This window comes from Prionailurus bengalensis, chromosome C2, assembly GCF_016509475.1.
Source record: "Prionailurus bengalensis isolate Pbe53 chromosome C2, Fcat_Pben_1.1_paternal_pri, whole genome shotgun sequence".
In the NCBI taxonomy this organism is placed as follows: domain Eukaryota; kingdom Metazoa; phylum Chordata; class Mammalia; order Carnivora; family Felidae; genus Prionailurus; species Prionailurus bengalensis.
Window position 1 is genome coordinate 153,427,123 of NC_057350.1, and position 19,107 is coordinate 153,446,229.

The window sequence follows — 19,107 nt, forward strand, 5'->3', positions numbered from 1 at the left end:
AGTAGACTGGTTGCCAGGACTGTAGGAGGAGAGATAGGGAGTGACAGCTAATGGATACAGGGCTTCTTTCTTAGGTGATGAAAACGTTCTAAAATTAAAGAGTGGAGACTGTTACAGAGTTCTGTGAATATATTGAAAACCACTGCACTGGACATTTCATTTCTTTCTTTCTTTCTTTCTTTCTTTCTTTCTTTCTTTCTTTCTTTCTTTCTTTCTTTCTTTCTTTCTTTCTTAAGTAGGCTCCACGCTTAGCATGGAGCCCAAGGCGGAGCTTGAAGTCACAACCCTGAGATCAAGAGTTGGACGCTTAACTGACTGAGCCACCCAGCTGCCCCCTGAATTGTACATTTTATTTATTTACTTTTAATTTTTTTTAATGTCTATTTATTATTAAGAGACAGAGAGACACAGAGCATGAGCATGGGAGGGGTAGAGAGAGGAGACACAGAACCCAAAGCAGGATCCAAGCTCCGAGCTGCCAGCACAGACCCCCGACGCGGAGCTCGAACTCGCAAACTGAGAGATCAGGACCTGAGCCGACATGGGTCGCCCAACCAACTGAGCCACCCAGGCACCCTTTGTACATTTGAAAAGAGTGAATTCTTTGGCATGTGAATTCTGTCGCAAGAGCTTTTCTTCTTTCTTTCTTTCTTTCTTTCTTTCTTTCTTTCTTTCTTTCCTTCCTTCTTTCCTTCTTTTCTTTCTTTCTTTCTTTCTTTCTTTCTTTCTTTCTTTCTTTCTTTCTTTAAGGCTATGATGAGGGATTCTCTGTATTAGTTCTGGAAAAAACAAAATTTCCATGGCTTGATACAGAGGAAGTTTGCTTCTCACTCCTGTAAAGCATAATCAGTGGCATGATAGGGACGAGGAGGGGGCTCTGTCCCCTGCAGTTATTCAGGGACCCAGGAGGACGACAGCAACTCTCATCTTCCAACTGGTTTCCAAGGCTGCCCTGGCCATTCGCATCTAGCCGTAGAGCCGAGGAAGGAACAGGGCAGAGGATCGCGGTGGGGGCTGTACGGATGGGTCGCAGTGGGGGCTGTATGGATTAGGTCTTACAGACAGGCCTGTTGATCTTCTCCCAGTTAGGACTCAAGTCACACAGCTGAACATAACTGCCAGGAAGACAGGAGTATACCCAGGAGGAGAAGGAAATAAGTCTAGTAGATCACTGGTCAGTCTCTGCTACAAAATTCCTCATGTGCATTAGTAAAAAGATAACGACAGTTAGAAATAAGTTTACCATTATATGTACCAGGTGGTTTTGCCTTGTCACAAACCACTTCACAACTAAGTGGTCTGAAACTACCGAGCTCATTTGGCTCACATTTCTGTCGGTCACCGGGCTGGGCTTGGCCGGGCTCACCCATGCATCTGGGGTCGGGTGTGAGTAGCTACAGGGCTCCGTTTCTGAAGACTGGCTGCCCCTTCTCTTGGCTGGGATCTGGGGGCGATTTGGCCACGTGTCTCCCATTCTCCAGCAGGCTGGCCTGAGCTTGGTCACGTGGGGGCTAGACAGGGTCCCAAGAATGAGAGCAGAAGTCAGCAAGGCCTTCTTGAGACTTAGGTTTAGAACTGGCACAATGGTACTTCCTTCACATTCTCTATTGGTTAAAATCAACAGGTCAGGAAAGGACTCCATCTCTTGACTGAAGGAGGTACCAAGTCACATCGCAAAGGGCCTGGGGAATAATGGTCTTTTCTGCAATATATCCCAACATGCACAATCCACATGTCAAATATATTAAAACACACGTGAAGTACAGGCACCTTGGTGGGTCAGTTGGTTGGGCATCCGATTTCGGCTCGGGTTCATGATCTTGTAGTTTGTGGGTTTGAGTCCCGCATTGGGCTCTGCACTGACAGGGCAGAGTCTGCTTGGGATTCTCTCTCTGCCCCTCCCCCACCTCTTCTCTCTCTCACTCTCTCTCTCTCTCTCCGTTTCAAAATAAATAAATCAACAAAAGAAAATACATGTGAAGTATTCAAAAGAAGCCCCGGACAAATGGAACGACAAAACGTGCGCTTAGCTAGGAAGACTCAATCTCACAAAGCTGTCAATTCTCTGCAAGTTAACTTATAAATGTAATAATGATCTCAAAAAAATATTAACAATTTTGCTTTCTGGAACCTTAAAAGCTGATTCTAGAGTACATTATCAAAAAAGAACAGGAGGGGTACCTGAGTGGCTCAGTCAGTGGAGCATCTAGCTCTTGATTTCAGCTCATGTCATGATCCCAGGGTCATGGGAGTGAGCCCCATGTTGGGCTCTGTGCTGAGCATGGAACCTGCTTAAGATTCTCTCTCTATCTAAAATTAAGGGGTGGGGGGGGGGAGAACAAGAAAGAATGGCCGTGGAAACTGAGAATGAAGAACAATCAAAGGGACCAACAATTCCAGATATTAAATCATATTGTAAAGCGAGAATAACTAAAACAACATGTTACTAGCTCATGAACAGACCCACCAATCAATGGGCCAAAAGAAAACACTCAGGAAAAGACCTAAACACACACAGAAATTAGCATATAAAGCTGGCATCTCAAACACAGACTTCTAAAAAAAGGTGTCAAAACTGGAGAGTCATCGGGAAAAGACTGAAGCTGGAAATAAATGGCATGCCATGTACTTAGATAAACTCCAAATATTTTTATATAAAACTGACTCTTACAAGAACCAGAAGAGAACAGCGGTGAATTCCTTCACAATCTTGGAATGAGGAAGGCCTTTGAAACTCTGACTCAACATCTAGAAGCAACAGGAAAAGACTGAGAAGTTCGGTGGCACAGGAAACAAAAGCCCAGGTGTGGCCACGACCCAGTCGCAAATCAAAACAAACAAAAATCTGGGGAACCTATTTGCAATTCATTTAACGAGGAGATCATTCCTCTAACATTTGAAGAGCTCCTAGAAATAATCAGAAAAATGGGCAAAGGTCATGAAAAACTTCACAGAAAAAAAAAAATTCAACTAGCCCTTCAACATATGAAAAGATGTCACCTTCATGCATAATAAGAGAAATGCAAAGTAAATCCACATAGAGGGACTACTTTCACCTCTCTGATTGGCACAGAACTAAAACTCTTTTAACAACCACACCGCATTTCGGTGCTGTGGGAAACGCACTCTCATGCATTGTTGGTGGGGTACAAATCCATACAATCCCTATGGGAGGCAATCTGGCCACATCTTCCAAAATCATACATCTATTTGCTCTTTGATCCAGCAATCGATTTCCAAACTTTTATCCTGCAGATACACGGGCACATGTCTGTAAGGTAACTCACTTTTCACTGCAAAAACCTAAGGTCCTTCAGTTCTATCTACACAATGGAATACTATGCATCCTATAAAAAAGAACACAGAAGCTCTATGTACTGATGTGGAAACACAGGCAAATTATGTGAAACGAAGAAACCAAAGTACAGAATGGCGTGTACCGTACTTTTTTATCCGGAAACAAGGGAGACAATGACAAGACTGACATCTGCTTATATTTTGATATAAAACACTGGACAGATACACAAAAACCAATGAAAGTTCTCTGTCGAGGAGGGCAGGAGGGACAGATGAGATTCGGAAAAATTAAGACTTGTCACTGCACGCCTTTTGTTTCTTTCAAATTATGTACCAAGTACCTGCAATGCCTATTAACAAAATAACTGTATTAAAACAACCGCTTTGGAAAAGAATTTGACAGTTTTAAAACCTACCCTACAACGTAACCATTCCTGAGTATTTCATTTCTAAGACAAATGAAAGCTTATGCTGACACCAAGACTTGTGTGTGAGTTTCACAGCCTCTTTATTGATAATAATAAAAAACTGGAAACAATCCAAATATCCCTCATCAAATGAATGGATAAGCCAACTGTGGTCCACCAAGCAATAAAAAGAACAAACGATTGGGGTGCCTGGGTGGTTCAGTCGGTGAAGTGTCCGACTCTTGATTTCGGCAGGTCACGATCTCATAGTTCCTAAGCTAGAGCCCCGTGTGAGGCTCTGTGCTGACAGCGCTGGGTCTGCTTGGGATTCTATCTTTCCCTCTCTGTTTGTGCCTCCTGCATGCATGCTCTCTCCTCTCAAAATAAATAAATGATCTTTTAAAAAAAAAGAAAGAAAAGAAAAAGAAAAGAAAAAGAAAAAGAAAGAGAAAAAGAAAAGGAAAAAGAAAAAGAAAAAGGAAGGGGCACCTGGGTGGCTCAGTCAGTTGACTGTCTGACTTCAGCTCAGGTCATGATCCCACGGTTCCCAGGTTCAAGCCCCATATCGGGCTCTGTGCTGACAGCTCAGAGCCCGGAGCCTGCTTCGGATTCTGTGTCTCCCTCTCTCTCTCTCTATTCTTCCCCTGCTCAAGCTCTGACTCTCTCTGTCTCTCACAAGTAAATAAATGTTAAAAAAAAATGTTTTTGTGGTTTTTTTTTGTTGTCTTTTGTTCGTTTGTTTGTTTTTTAAAGGAAGAGCAGGGCACCTGGGTGGCTCAGTCGGTTGAATGTCCAACTCTTGATTTGAATTCAGGTCATGATCTCAACGGTTCATGAGATTAAGCCCCAGGTTGGGCTCTGCGCTGCGGCTTGGGATTCTCTCTCTCCCTCTCTCTCTGTCTCTCCTCTGCTCTCTCTCAAAATAAATAACCTTAAAAAAAAAAAAAAAAAGAACTATTGATACATGTAACAACCTGGATGAATCTCAAAATGAATATACGGAGTTTTAAAAATCAGACCAGGGGCGCCTGGGTGGCGCAGTCGGTTAAGCGTCCGACTTCAGCCAGGTCACGATCTCGCGGCCGTTGAGTTCGAGCCCCACATCGGGCTCTGGGCTGATGGCTCAGAGCCTGGAGCCTGTTTCCGATTCTGTGTCTCCCTCTCTCTCTCTGCCCCTCCCCCGTTCATGCTCTGTCTCTCTCTGTCCCAAAAATAAATAAATGTTGAAAAAAAATTAAAAAAAAAAAAAAAAAATCAGACCAAAAAGACGGGGCACCTGAGTGGCTCGGGGTTAAGTGTCTGACTCTTAATCTCAGCTCAGACCTTGATCTCAGGGTCGTGAGTTCAAGCCCCACATTTGGCTCCATGCTGGGCATGAAGCCTACTTAAAAAAATAAAATAAAAGTCAGATAAAAAAAGAGTCTATTATTATGATTCCCTTTATCTAAAATTCCAGAAAGTGGAAACTAATCCATAGTGATAGAAAACTTATCAGTGGTTGCCAGGGGTTGGGGTTGGGGAAGAGGAATAAACTCAAAGGGGCACGAGAAAACTTTTGGGGGATGGAAATGTTCATTATCTTGATTCTGGTGATAGTTTTATAAAGGAACATCTATGTCAAAACTTATAAAACTGTATATATTATACATATGCAATTTATCATAAGTTATATCTCAATAAAATTATAAAAATTAAAAAAAACAGTGGAGGAGGAATGAAGCAGATCTGTATATATCTGCTTTGAAAGATCTTAAAAATGTAACTGGATAAAAAAAGCAATACTGTATTTTGGGTATGGATAGCTTTTTTTTTTTTTTCTAATGGAGGGGACTGATTGACTCATTGAGTTGAAGACAGAGTGAGGTAGAATTTAAAAACTTGAAAGAATGGAAATCAAATGACTTATGTTTTCATACCGTCATATGGAATTGAAGTAAAAATCCAGACCATAAAGACAGCTGGTGGGGCGCCTGGGTGGCTCAGTCGGTTGAGCGTCCGACTTCGGCTCAGGTCATGATCTCACAGTTTGTGGGTTCGAGCCCCGCGTCGGGCTCTGTGCTGACTGCTTGCTCAGAGCCTGGAGCCTGCTTCAGATTCTGTCTCCTTCTCTCTCTGCCCCTCCCCCGCTCATGCTTTGTCTCACTCTGTTTCTCAAAAATAAATAAAATGTAAAAAAAAAAAAAAAAAAAAAAAAAAAAAGCTGGAAGATCTGGAGGTGAAACAACATCCTTCTAAATAACACACGAATCAAAAAAGTCTCAAGCGAAACGAAAAAAATATTTTGAGGGGCGCCTGGGTGGCTCAGTCGGTTGAGCATCTGACTTCAGCTCACGTCATGATCTCGTGGTTTGTGAGTTCGAGCCCCGCGTCGGGCTCTGTGCTGACAGCTCAGAGCCCGGAGCCTGCTTCAGATTCTGTGTCTCCCTCTCTCTCTGCCCCTTCCCTGCTCACGCTCTGTCTCTCTTTCTCTCTCAAAAATAAACGTTAAAAAATATCTATTTTGAACCAAATAAAAATGAAAATATAACATCAAGGTCTGTGGAATACAGCAAAAGCAATTCTTAGAGGGAAATTTATAGCATTAAAGGCAAATATTTAGAAAAGAAAAGCTAAGATTAAAAATCTAAGCTTCCACTTCAGGAAACTAGAGAAAGAAAAGCAACGTAAGCTGACAGCCAGCAGAAGAAAAGAAACCCTAAAAAATGACAGCACAGATCAGTGAAAAATGGAAAGAGGAAAACAGTAGAGAAAAATCAACAAAACCAAAAGCTGCCTTTTCAAAAAGATCATTAATGTGATGAACCTCCAGCCAGGCACACCAAGACAAAAAGAGAGAAGACACAAATCATCAATATCAGAATGACAGAAGGGTCATCACTACTGATCCCATAGACATCCGAGGAAAAGAAAGGAATAGTATGAAGATCTCTATGGCCACACATTTTATAGCTTAGATGAAATGGACCAATGCCCTGAAAGACACAAGCTACCAAAACTCAAACACATGTGGCCTGTAGTGATAGAAAATAATACAAACGCAAGATGGTTTCCAACCGCAGCTCAAAGAGGCACATCAGCTAAGGGGGAAGGAAAGATGGTTAACACAACGTGATCAGCAGTGGGTGCTGCACAAAGAGCCAGCAGGGAAGTGATATCTTTTACTCTAATGTCTATTTATTTTGAGAGCGAGAGCACACATGAACAGGGGAGGGGAAAGGGAGAGCACCCCAAGCATGAGGCACACCGCCAGGGCAGAGTCCAGCAGCACGAACTCAGAGTCTGACACTTAACGGACTGAGCCCCCCAGGTGCCCCTAAAGATTTTATTTCTAAGTAATCTCTACACCCAATGCCAAGCTCAAACTCACAACCCCGAGTTCAAGAGTTGCACGCTCCACCGACTGAGCCAACCAGGCGCCCTGGAAATGATATCCAAACAGTTGTTTAGGGGCGCCTGGGTGGCTCAGTTGGTTAAGCATTCCACTCTGATTTCGGCTCAGGTCATGATCGCCCAGGGTTCGCCCCCGACCCTGCGCTGACAGGGTGGAGCCTGCTTGGGGTTCTCCCTTCCCCTCTCTCTTTGCCCCTCCCCAGCAGGCATGTGTGCACTCTCTCTCTCTCCCCAAATAAGCAATCCTTAAAAAAATAGTAAAAAATAAAATAGTCGTGGAGGAACACGTCCACCAAGACCTCTCAGAGCCACCTCAGAATCAAAATCAACAAGTCCACAGCTGTTATGGACTGAATTACCGCCCCCCCCCCAATTCCTGTGTTGAAGTCCTAACCCCCAGTACCTCGGAACATGACTGCATTTGGACAAAGAGCCTTGAAAAAGGCAATTAACTTGCAATGACATTATTAGGGTGGACCCTAATCCTGCATGACTGGTGTCCTTATAAAAGTAGACTGGGACACAAACACAGTGGAGACACCAGGGATGCACAGGCAGAGGATGACCGTGTGACAGGCAGCAAGAAGGTAGCCATCATCTGCAAACCCAGGAGAGAGGCCTCGGAGGAAACTAACCCTGCCGGCACCTCGACCTCACACGTCCAGGCTCCAGAACCGAAGGAAAATTAACTTCTGTTGCTTAAGACGCACAGTCTGGGGCATTTTGTTCTGGTAGCCCTACCAAACTTTCACAGCAGCCAAACTCATCATCTTCCTCCCCCAGATCAGTTCTCTTCCACAGTCTACCAACCATCCAGAAGGCCAGCCAGAAACCTCACCTTCACATCTCACGTTCAACCCTGCACCAAGCCCTGTCAATTTTACCACCCAGCCCTCTCCTCCAAGACACCATCATTTCCCATCCAGAAGATCTGGAGAAACCTCAATGGCCTCTCAGCATGCACTCTGACCAATACCCAACTGCTCTCCCATTGCACCCAGATCTTTTCAAAGCACAAATACAACCACGTCACGCCTTACCCCCATCCCTATGGCCCTTCAGTGGCCGTCCACGTCTTTTAGGATAAACACAAACTGTGTACCAAGGTTTATGTAGCTGGGCACAGCCTCTACCTCCCTCTCTATTCCCCAGCCACACTGGCCTTCTTCAATTCCCTGCATAAGCAGTGCTCTTTCTTGCTACAGGGCCTTTGCACGCACCGTTCCTTTTGCCTGGAATGCTGCCTCCCTTCCATCACCTGGCTAACCCTACTCACCCAGACCTTGGCTCAAGCACTACGTCCTTAGGGACCCTCCCTGACCACCCCTCCCCCCCAAGTCTGGGTCACATTCCTTTATAATAAACATTTGGAGAAGTAAGTCCCTTTCCTTTAATAGCGTTCTCTGAGTTTATAACTAAATACTCTTCTGTGAGATTCTTCGATTGATATCAGTCTCCCCTACTCAACGGGAAGCTCTGGGAGAGTAAGCACCACGTCTCTGTTTGGTTCACCATCAAATCCCAGTACCCAGCACGGTGCCTGACACGAAGTAAGTCTCAACTGATACCTACTGCATGCATGGTTAATGAGTGCACGGAATTGGGAAGGAATGGGGGAAAACTCATTCCAGGAACACACACACAAGACGCTGAGAGGCCTACCAAGACTCCTGCAGTTTGATGAAGCCAGATCTACAGATACCAACTCTTAGGTTCTTGGACTCAATTCTAACGTGGCGGGGGTTGGGAGGGGATGGGGGTCCCCTACACACAACACCAAACAATTCTCAGACACCAGCAGATGGTCTGAGATGATCAACTTCCGCAGGTTAAGGGTTCAGTCCTACAGGACTGCCCTCCCCACCCACTTCAGATGCCAGGCCCAGGACCCAGGCTATTACCTTCTGACCAAACAGCTACAGATGGGGGGGGTTCCAATGACCTTAGGTTCTTTTAATGTGCTTGAGCAGCTCACAGAAGTCAGGGAAATTAAAGGACGTGATAAAGGACACAGTCAGATGAAGAGATAACATAGGGCGAGGTATGGGGAAAGGGCACCGAGCTTCCATAACCTTTCCAGGCACTCCACTCTGCCCAATCTCCACTTGTCAACCAATCCAGAAGCTCTCTGAACCCAGTCCTTTTGGGTTCTTATTAAGACTTCATTACAAAGTCATTACAAGGTCAATGACTAAGTCATTGGCCATTGGCCATTGAACCTCTGGCTGAAAATTCCAACCCTCTAAAGACAATCTTTAATTTTCTTGGCAACCAGCCCCAGCCCCTGGGTGGGGTCCAAAAGTCATCTTCATTAATGTAACAAAAGACACCTTTATGCCTCTCAACCCTTAGGAATTACCAAGAGGTTTAGGAGCTGTGAGCCAGGAACTGTGGATGCAGACCAAAGGCACAGGAGAAATAGATTTTGACCATCTAAATGACCAAACACGTATTTTTTACAAATCACAATCTCACACCAGAACAGTGTGGCTCATGAATATAAAAGGTGGAGGGAGGACCCCAAAACCAACCCTCCCCCACACATCCCCTGGGTACATACCCGAATTCTAGAAGGTCTCTGTCAAAATGCACACTGTCCTCATAGAACACATTCAGCTCTGCGTCAACAGCAACAACTTTCACCTGGAAGGGATTTTTTAAAATGGTGTATAGAATTTGCCACAGCAAAGGAGCCCCCTGGCACCCCACGCCCAGTCTGAAGGCACATTTTGAATCTGCAGAGGCCTGGGAGCGGCACAACCCGTCCTCGGGCCAGCAGCGCTGGGTACGCCGACCCGGACACGCCGGGGTCAACCACGGGAGGAACAAAGTTCACGTGTACAGCGTGCCCACTCCACTGAAACAAGTTTCAGGCGGTGATCCGGTTCCAGGTCACCGGTTATGCCTGTGTGCCTGTCTACCCGTTTGGGTGTTCTCGAGTCTTAGGCGGCCGAGTTCCCTCGGGTCCCTGTCCCTCGGGCGCCCGCACCGACGCGCGAGCCCCCTCCGGGACCCCGGCCGCGCTGCGCTCTTCCCGCTACGCGCCCGCGGGATCCCGCCGGGGTTGGGAGGCGGGGGCGCCCGCCGTTTCCGGGAGGGCCGGGGTCCAGGCCGGGTCGCGGTCGCATCTTGAGGGCGGGCGGCACGGGTAAGGCCTCTCGGTGGAGGGGACGCCGATCCCCCGGGGGAACCCGAGAGGGAAGCGCGCCCGCGGCTCGGCCCCAGGGTTCCCCGCGCCCGGGTCCCGCCAGCCCGGCCCGGCGTCGCGGAGGAGGCGGCCCGCCCCGTCCCGCCCCGGCCCGCCCCGCCCGGCCCGGCCCGGCCCGACCCTGGGGCCCGCGACGGTACCTGCTGCGTGCTGAAGTCCCAGCCGAGGCAGCAGCGGCGGGCGGCGCGCTCGGCCATGGCTGCGGAGGGGGCGGCAGCGCGTCCGTCCGTCCGTCCTTCCCGCGGCGTGAGTGTCGCCGCGCTCTAGCGCCCCGAGACGCCGGGCCCGCCCCTCGCCCCGCCCGGCCGGACTCCAGGACCCGAGTCACCCGCGGGCTAGCGCTCTGGCGCCGCCTGCGGGGAGACGGTGCAGGGACGCGCGTCCTGCCGAGTCCTGGCGCTTCGCACCTGGGCGACATACCGGTACCCCCTGCGCCACCTTCTCCCTTCCAACCCTCCTCCGGCCTCCTTCCCATCCACGTGTGCCCTAACGCCGCCTGGCTTCCCGCGGAGGACGTCTGGACCAGAGGTTCCACCTTTAAGCTGGATTGTCCCTGCCTGTCTCTCTAGTGGCCCTGGAGACTTCTGTGGCTATCTCTTGGGTACTAAGGCGACTGTCCACTCATGGTGGTGACACAGAGGTCACAGAGAAACGTCTCCTGGGAGTGCAGGCACTGGGATCCACAGGCCCTGTCATGTCCCAGCAAATCTGAATGGTTACCCGGCTCTGACATGTGCCACATCCCACCTCTGTATTTAACTGCTCTTTTAAATTTTTTTTTACTTATTTTTGAGAGAGTGAGAGACAGAGCACCAGCAGGGGAGGGGCAGAGAGAGAGGGAGACACAGAATCGGAAGCAGGCTCCAGGCTCGAGCTGTCAGCACAGAGCCCGATGCAGGGCTGGAACCCACGAACCACAAGATCAGACACTCAACCCATCGGAGTCACCCAGGCGCCCCCCAACGTCTATTTAAAATCAGAGCTCTGGATGCTCCCTACAGAAAGGCTCATTCACACCTGTGGTCAGCTGATATTGATATTCTAATGTGTGCCGGAAGTGGTGAAGGAGGCTTGAGAAATAAAATCAGACCCACTCCCTTCCCCCCTAGAGCTGAGGACACCTTCTCTTCCCCGTGTTCCACCTGGCTGCGTCATTCTTGTTCCTAGCACTGACTTCTTCCCACTCCCAGGGGCTTCCCAGCCCATCAGAGCCCCTCTCATACTTTTTGTGATGGCCTGATTGATTACCTGCCTATCTCTCTCGCTGAACTTGAGCTGCTTGGAGCCCAGATGCTCCTCTTGGCCCAAGGTCCCAACATCAGTGGCAGAGCTGGGCCCAACGCCAGCAAGTCCGATTCCAGAATCTGCATGTTTAACCACTAAACAAGCCAATTCTCTGAGCAGCCTTGTGAGAAGGCCCGTGGCAAAACACAAATATCTCATGAAGGCCAAGGCCACTGGCTCCTTTTCAAGCTCTCTTACAGGGTGGCCTTGTCTTGTTCAGGGGTGCCTCTCTCTATGGGCTGTGACGCCTCTCCCATTCTGGTGACTCATCCTTTCTTTTGGTGCAACAGCCTTTTCACCCTGGCCAGAGAAGGCTGGAGGTCCGAGAGGCCGTTTGCCTACATCTGGAAGCTGCACACCCACGACTTACTCCATTACCAAGGAATGAAGACAGAAATCGTAATTCCAAGCTGTCGATGCCTCTCAGGTTGTCCTCTGTGTTGATGCCCTGAAAAAGCACACTGAGTAGTAGAGGTGGTTACAGGGGACCCTGGGGAAGTGCTGCCGTGGCCTGAGCATAGCTAGTCTTTTGCCTATTTTGCTTCAAACTTGAACCTGGCTCCCGGCACAGAACCGATTGAAGAGCCCCTGCACTGTGCACTGACTTCGGAACAAAGCAGAAACTGCCCCGGAGGGGTCTCTCTGCAGTGACCAGGATAACCACAGTCCCCAGCAAGGCTCCTTCCTTCATCCAGGCCCTAACTGCTACCCCAGCCTTAGGGCATAGCAAACCCCCAGAAAGGAAGTCACGTGATCAGAGTTGCATATTAGGAGGATGGTGTGTGGAGAATAGGGGCAAAAGGCAGGAAGGGAAAATCCATTAAAATGTGGTTGCAGGAAGCCTGAGGCAGGGCAGAGGTGCTGATGATGGAGACGAGTAAATGGAGTCATGAGATATTGGGGAAGCTCCAGGGACTGAGAGGGGGAGGGGTCAAAGGCAATGCCCAGGTTTCTGGTTTAGGAACTGTTGATGCACAACAAAGCACCCTCAAACTTGGTGCTCAAACTTAGAACGATAATCTCGTAGTCTCCCTCACTTATCGGCAGGTCTGCTGGGGGCAGCTGATCTAGACTGGGCTGGGGTGGAGTGGTTCCACATGTCCCTCATTCTTCTCTTCATGGGGCCAGCAGGGTACCCCAGGCCTGCTCTTCTCGTGGAAGCAGAGGGGCAGAGGAGGGCAAGGGCAAATCCGTGAGGCCTCTGAAGGCCTAGGTTCAGAATTGTCATGCCGCACTTCCTCCTCTGTGCCACCCGCCAAAGTCTCGTGGACGGCCCAAAGTCAAGTGGTGGGGATGGGACAAGGGCATGACTGTGGATGCAGGGAGGGGTGAAGAACTGGGCCGCTGATGCCATCCGCCGCAGGCCCCCACCAGATGGAGCGTGGTTCCATTTCCTGAGTTAGGAAACATGGAAGGAAAACCAGCGGGGGGGGGGGGGGGGGGGCGGGGCAGGGAAGATGGCGAGATTAGCCAGGACCTGGTAAGTTTCAGGTGCTTGTGGAGACATTGAACAGGATGTTGGTAAGCGGCCTCCAGCCCAGGAAAGAGCTCTGGACCAAAGACAATGATTTGTGAGTTAGGAGGTCCCCATAGGAGCGGGCTAGCTTGTCGGAAAGGGCTCAGGGTGGGACAGACGGAAACCCCCAAAGGGAACTGGGAAGGACAAGTCAAAGACAGATGAGGAAGAGATCATGAGAGAGGGGTGTGGTGGAAGCCAACGTAAGAACGTTTCTGGAAGGGGAGGGGCTCACCAGGGCTAAATGCTGCATGGGAACCTGTCCCCTGGTTTAGCAGTAAGATGGCAGGTCATTGAAACTTTAACAAGAACAGACTCAGGGGAGCCCCTTAGGTCTTACTTTTTTGGTGCTTTTTAAAAGTTGGTACTGTTTTTATGGTTTATTCATATTGTTATATGTATACCTAATTTCGTGGTTCCAAAATGGTGCCACGTGAACTGCTAATTTGAGGTAGTTCATAGCTCCAACATTAGATTGTGCTACATTCCTTTCTGTAGCAGACCTGTGCCTTCAACACGTGCAGTGAGAGGCAAGTACCACAGGGAAACCAAGGTAGAACGGACAATAACAACAACGGGGCACCCGGTGGCTCAGCTGGCTATGTGTCTGACTTTTGATTTCCACTCAGGTCATGAGCTAACAGTTCATGGGGTAGAGCCCCATGTCGGGCTCTGCGCTGACAACACGGAGCCTGCTTGGAATTCTCTCCCTCTCTCTCTGCCTCTCCCCTGGTCATTCTCTCTCTCTCTCTTTCAAAATACATAAACTTTAAAAAAAGAAAAGGAGGACAGCAGTGTTCAATCCAACGCCAACACTTGAGAAGTTGGGCAGCGTCCAACAGGCACGACCATTGTCTTAGTAAGTTATTCCGGTTATTTAAGAATGAAATGAAATAGTATTTTCTCCTCAATTTACGTGCAGTATTTTCTTCAGATAGCTACTAAGTTATTAGGACATAAATATATATTAAGCTCTTTGGACCTAACTACTTAATACACAGAATCGTTAGCCATTGCTTCTGGCCTAGGAGTTCCAGAACATCTGGGAACCCATGATCTAGTTATTTCCATCTAACTGCTCCATCATAGTCAGTAGCATGCCAACCCCACATTTTACTGTCCAGGCTCCCAGTGACACCCGAGTGGATTCCAGTTCCCCATTAATACAAACAACACTGCACAGAACGTCCTCATCCATGACCCTATGGACCTGTGCGAGGAAATTTTTCTGGGTTATATATACAAGAGTAGGATTTATACTATGTGTGCATAACTAATTTGATTGGAGTGCTGGATTACTCCCAATGTACTTCTATCCCCACATCCTTTTGTTTTTTTTAGTGTTTTATTTATTTTTGAGAGAGAAAGAGAGCGAGGACAAGTGGGGGAGGGGCAGGGAGAGAGGAGGATAGGGGATCAGAAGCGGTTCCACGCTGCCAGCAGCCAGCCAGCCCAATGCGGGGCTCAAACCCCTGAGATCATGACCTGAGCCAAAGTCAGACGTTCAACTGACTGAGCGACCCAGGTGCCCCTTCTTACCCCACATCTTATATAAAGCCCTTGTGAAAATTGATAAAAGGAAACTTCATTTAGAATAAAGTGCAGAGGCCAGCAGGGGGAGCTCTAACACCCTGCCACTCGTCAATTGCAGACTTACTAGGAAGAGAAGGACCTTGCTCTTGGCTACTACTTAGTCACCACTTTACTGTTCCCGCAAGAGGAAGAAAGCCCTCTTCATCCACCTCCGAGAGCCAAGCCAATGAGAGACAGTCAACTCAGCCAATCAAAAGCCACTGTATTTCATACTCCCAGTTTCCTCCAATGGACCTTTTGTTTATAACAGCCTCCCCAATTTCCCCATTTCCTCTATAAATGAGTGGTCCTCTCCTTTGTTCTGCCTGTGGTTTTGTAGTAGAGTGGCTGTCCTTGATTACAGTGCTCTGCTATTCCCAAATAAACCCATTTTTGCCGATAAAATAACTAGCAGTTTTATTTATTTATTTTTAAGGTTAACACCATCCTTCTAATGTTTGCCAATCTAATAGGTGAGGGACGATTTCTCGTTACTGTTTTAATTTGCATTTCCGTCATTACTGATGAATTTAAGCATCTCTTCGTATATACTCATTAGACATTTGGGGTTTCCCATTCAGTGGCTTCCTGCTTATGTCCTTTGTCCATTTTCCAGTTGGGCATTTTTGTCCTTTAGTTGTGGATTTGCAGGAGTTTCTTACTTTTCAAGGTATAAATCCCCTGTTTTAGATGTCACAAATCTTTTCTCCCAGTATGTCATTTATCTTCTGACTTTGTCCATCTTGCCCTGTGTTGACTGGAAATCTCTAAGTTAAATAAAATAAAATCCATCATTTTTTTTTTTGCCTTTGTGATGAGGCTATTTGATCTTCTTTAAGTGCTATTACCCTACTCTCAGACCACAGAGCTATTATCTGACATTTTCTACAAAGATATCAGCCTTCATTTTCTTTTATTAATAAGGTCTTTTATTTTTTTTAAGTTCACTTATTTATTTTGAGAGAGAGAGAGCACAAGTGGGGAGAGGCAGAGAGAGAGAGAGAAGGAGAGGAGAGAATCCAAGCAGACTCTGCACAGCGTGGAGCCCGATGCAGGGCTCAAACTTATGAACCATAAGATCATGACCTGAGCCTAAGTGAATGCTTAACAGGTGGAGCTACCCAGGCGCCCCTAGGGCTTTGATTTTTAAACCATTGAGTTTGCTTGGAATCTAGGTGTTTGTCAGCTGAATAAATTACATCATAACATGGAAATCAGTGAAAACGAATGTCTGAGGTAAGCACTAGATACAAGTGTTTTAGAGGAAGAACAAACTTTCCATTTAGTACATATAAGCATGAGATTCATTGTAACATAGGAAAATGGAGAGAAGCCTAAATTCGAGTTGGGTCTCTAACGAAACAACACCAGAACATCTCCTCATTCTCTAAAGATGGCAACCACAACAAGGATTTTTCTCAAAATAAATCTTGTTCTTTGCAAAAATCATGAAGTAAATATGCTTTCTTTATAAAGATGCATTGTGTATAAATTCCAAGAGGTTTTATTTTTTTCATATAAAAATAGCAAACTAGTTGTTTTTTATCCCACCCAGCCTACGGCAGTATTCATTAATACTGACCTATTGAAATCATCCAGGCTTATATATATTTTTCTTGATGAGTTGTTTCAAGAGTGAAAAGTTAGGAGTAATTCATAGCTTTAATTCCTATCCCTTTCACTTCTAAGACCAAGAGGAAAATCACTGAATCAAAAATAATCAGAAATTAGGGAATGAAATAGACAATTATAATTCAGGTTCATTAATTTATTATATATCTGAAATTTTATAGATTTCATCTTGGGATGCGTTTCGAGTTAAATCATTCTTCTGTCCATTCTATCGCAAAGGTAGCACAAATTCTGTGTGAGATCAGCGGAAAGCTGTTATGAGAGAAAAGAAATATTTAGAATTTAGCTCCTAGCTGGGCAGACATCAGAGAGATTTATTTGTCTAAGTTTGAGGGTAAAAGTCGGTCCTGCCTCCAGTTAAATAAGTAACTCATTTAGCTTGAGGTTAAGATTTTTCTAAGCTGATTTTTGTGTTTATATCTGGAGAAAACTTTGATGGACTTTGATATTTAAGCAGACTGTCAACAGCCCTGAGGAGAAAAGTGCTTATTTTCACCGGAGTGCAGCTACCCCTGCTGTTTATGTGTTTGTACTCACCTCAGAAGCAAATTTGATTTAGGAAAATTAAATGTTGGTGTGGATACCTTCCATTTTTCTGGCTTCGTTGCATTTGTACCTTAATACCTGCCTTTCCCCACCTCCGTGAACATTTGAGGAAGATAATTACACCTGTATACACAAAAGAAAGGCCTGGAAAGATTAACTCCAAGTAATTAACAATTATCTGTGAGAATGAGATCTAGAAGCTCTTGGTTAGGAGGTGACATTTTAATTAACTCTATATTGTTGGGCTTTTTGTTGTTGTTGTTGTTGTTGTTTTTTGGCTATGGTTGATGAATTATTGAACTTTCAACTTTTGGACTAAAAGAATTTAAAAAAAGAAATCAAGAAAACAAAACAACAATAATGGGGAGTTATCAAGGCGCTTAGGACTTTTAACTTATTCTCTTAAATAATTATGGGTCAAAAAGGAAATCAAAATCTAACACACTACTTAGAAAGCAAGAAAGTGAAAGCATCCTTAGCAGAATCTTTGGAATTGACTCAGAGGTGAATGCATATGCTTGAATATTTTCTTTAAAGAATGAAAAGAAATTAATTCTATGTAATGAGTACAATTGTGTGCCCCCCAAAATAGAGTACAAGTTCTAACTCGTAATACCTGTGAGTATGACCTAATTAGGAATTAGGGTCTTTGCAGATGTAATCAAGTTAAGATGAAATCATCTAGATTAGGGTGGGCCCAAATCCAATGACTGGTGTTTTTATGAGGAGAGAAATTTAGACACAGACATACACAGAAGAGGAGACCATGTGAAGACAGAGGCAGAGATTGACGCAAGGTGTCTACAAGCCAAGAAGCCCCGCGGATTGCCAGAATCTAGAAGAGGCAAGGAAGGATTCCTCCCTAGATCCTCTGGAGGGAGTGGGGCCCTGCCCAAATTTCAGTCTCAGACTTCTAGCCTGCGAAACCATGAAAGATAAGTTTTGGGGGCACCTGGGCGCCTCAGTCGGTTGAGCGTCTGACTTTGCCTTAGGTCATGATGTCACGGTTCCTGGGTTCGAGCCCCGCGTTGGAATCTGTGCCGACAGCTCAGAGCCTGGAACCTGCTCTGGATCCTGTGTCTCCCTCTCTCTCTGCCCCTCCCCCGCTTGCACGCTGCCTCTCTCTCAAAAATAAATAAACATTAACAAAAATTAAAAGAAAAAGATAAGTTTGCATTTCAGCCACCCACTTTGTGGTATTTTCTTTCTTTCTTTTTTTTTTTTTAGCAGCTCTAGGAAACTAATAGAGCCCATAATTCAGGAGGTTAGAAAAGAAAAGAAAAGAAAAGAAAAGAAAAGAAAGAAAACGTGAGCCGGTAGGAAAGCAGACAGCAGACAAAAAAGGCAAAAACAATAAGAAAACGGTACAAACACAAAACTGTTAAATAATTCAAGAGCTAGTCTTTGACTCCAGAGAAAAAGATGAACCTCTTCAGAAACATAAAACAAAAACAAAAGCAAATCTTCGTAAAGAGCTAAACCCACAACGTGGAGTCACGTGCCGTTGTCAACACTCAGGCCTCGTCACCAGGTCGGTCAGGCATCCAGGACCCAGATCTCCGGGTGCTGCCAAAGCCCGGGGCAGGGACACTCCCTGAGGATGCCCCACAAGGGGCCCTGGATCCAGTGCCCTGTGAAGATTTGTCCTTCACCTTCTCATCTAAATGGGTGAGGAAGGTGACAGCAGAGCCACTGTCCCTTCCTTGGAGGAGAGCCGGTGGCATAGGACAGCAGGAGACCACTGAAAGACCGGAGCGGGGGAACAGTGTGGCCGGGGTGCACTTCTTTTGGAACTGGGGATTGACTTTGAAACACGAAGCTGAAATTGTAAAAATATATTGATTTTACTATGCTGACAATATACAACCATATGTATGTGCTCATTCATTCATTCATTTTTTAAATGTTTTACTTATTTTCGAGAGAGAGAGAGAGAGAGAGAGAGAGACAAAGCATGAGTGGTGGAGGGGCAGAGAGAGAGAAGGAGACGCAGAATCCGAAGCAGGCTCCAGGCTCCGAGCTGTCAGCGCAGAGCCCCGTGCCGGGTTCGAACTCGCGAACCTCGAGACCGTGACCTGAGCTGAAGTCAGACGCTGAACTGACTGAGCCACCCAGGCACCCCTAATGTGCTAATTCTTATAATAGAGTGTGAATCAAATGTCAATTTGCTGGCATAACCTTTCCGACAAACTGTAGACTGGAAAACACTTTACATTTGTTTTAAGTCTATTTTTTTATTTTGAGAGCGACTGAGG

The 19,107-nt window shown here is 46.4% G+C and overlaps 1 protein-coding gene across 1 annotated transcript in view; it reads right to left on the minus strand.

Annotated features, from left to right (window-relative positions):
• Nucleotides 1-10,575, minus strand: part of XYLB (xylulokinase) — a 60,518-nt gene extending 49,943 nt beyond the window's left edge. Inside the window, exons 1-2 of the mRNA XM_043595733.1 lie at nt 10,443-10,575; nt 9,655-9,737 (exon numbers count right to left, since the gene is read on the minus strand). Of these exons, the coding sequence (XP_043451668.1) occupies nt 9,655-9,737; nt 10,443-10,499 (140 nt within the window). The 5' untranslated portion in view covers nt 10,500-10,575. The remainder of the gene's footprint in view (nt 1-9,654; nt 9,738-10,442) is intronic.
• Nucleotides 10,576-19,107: the final 8,532 nt, after the last annotated feature.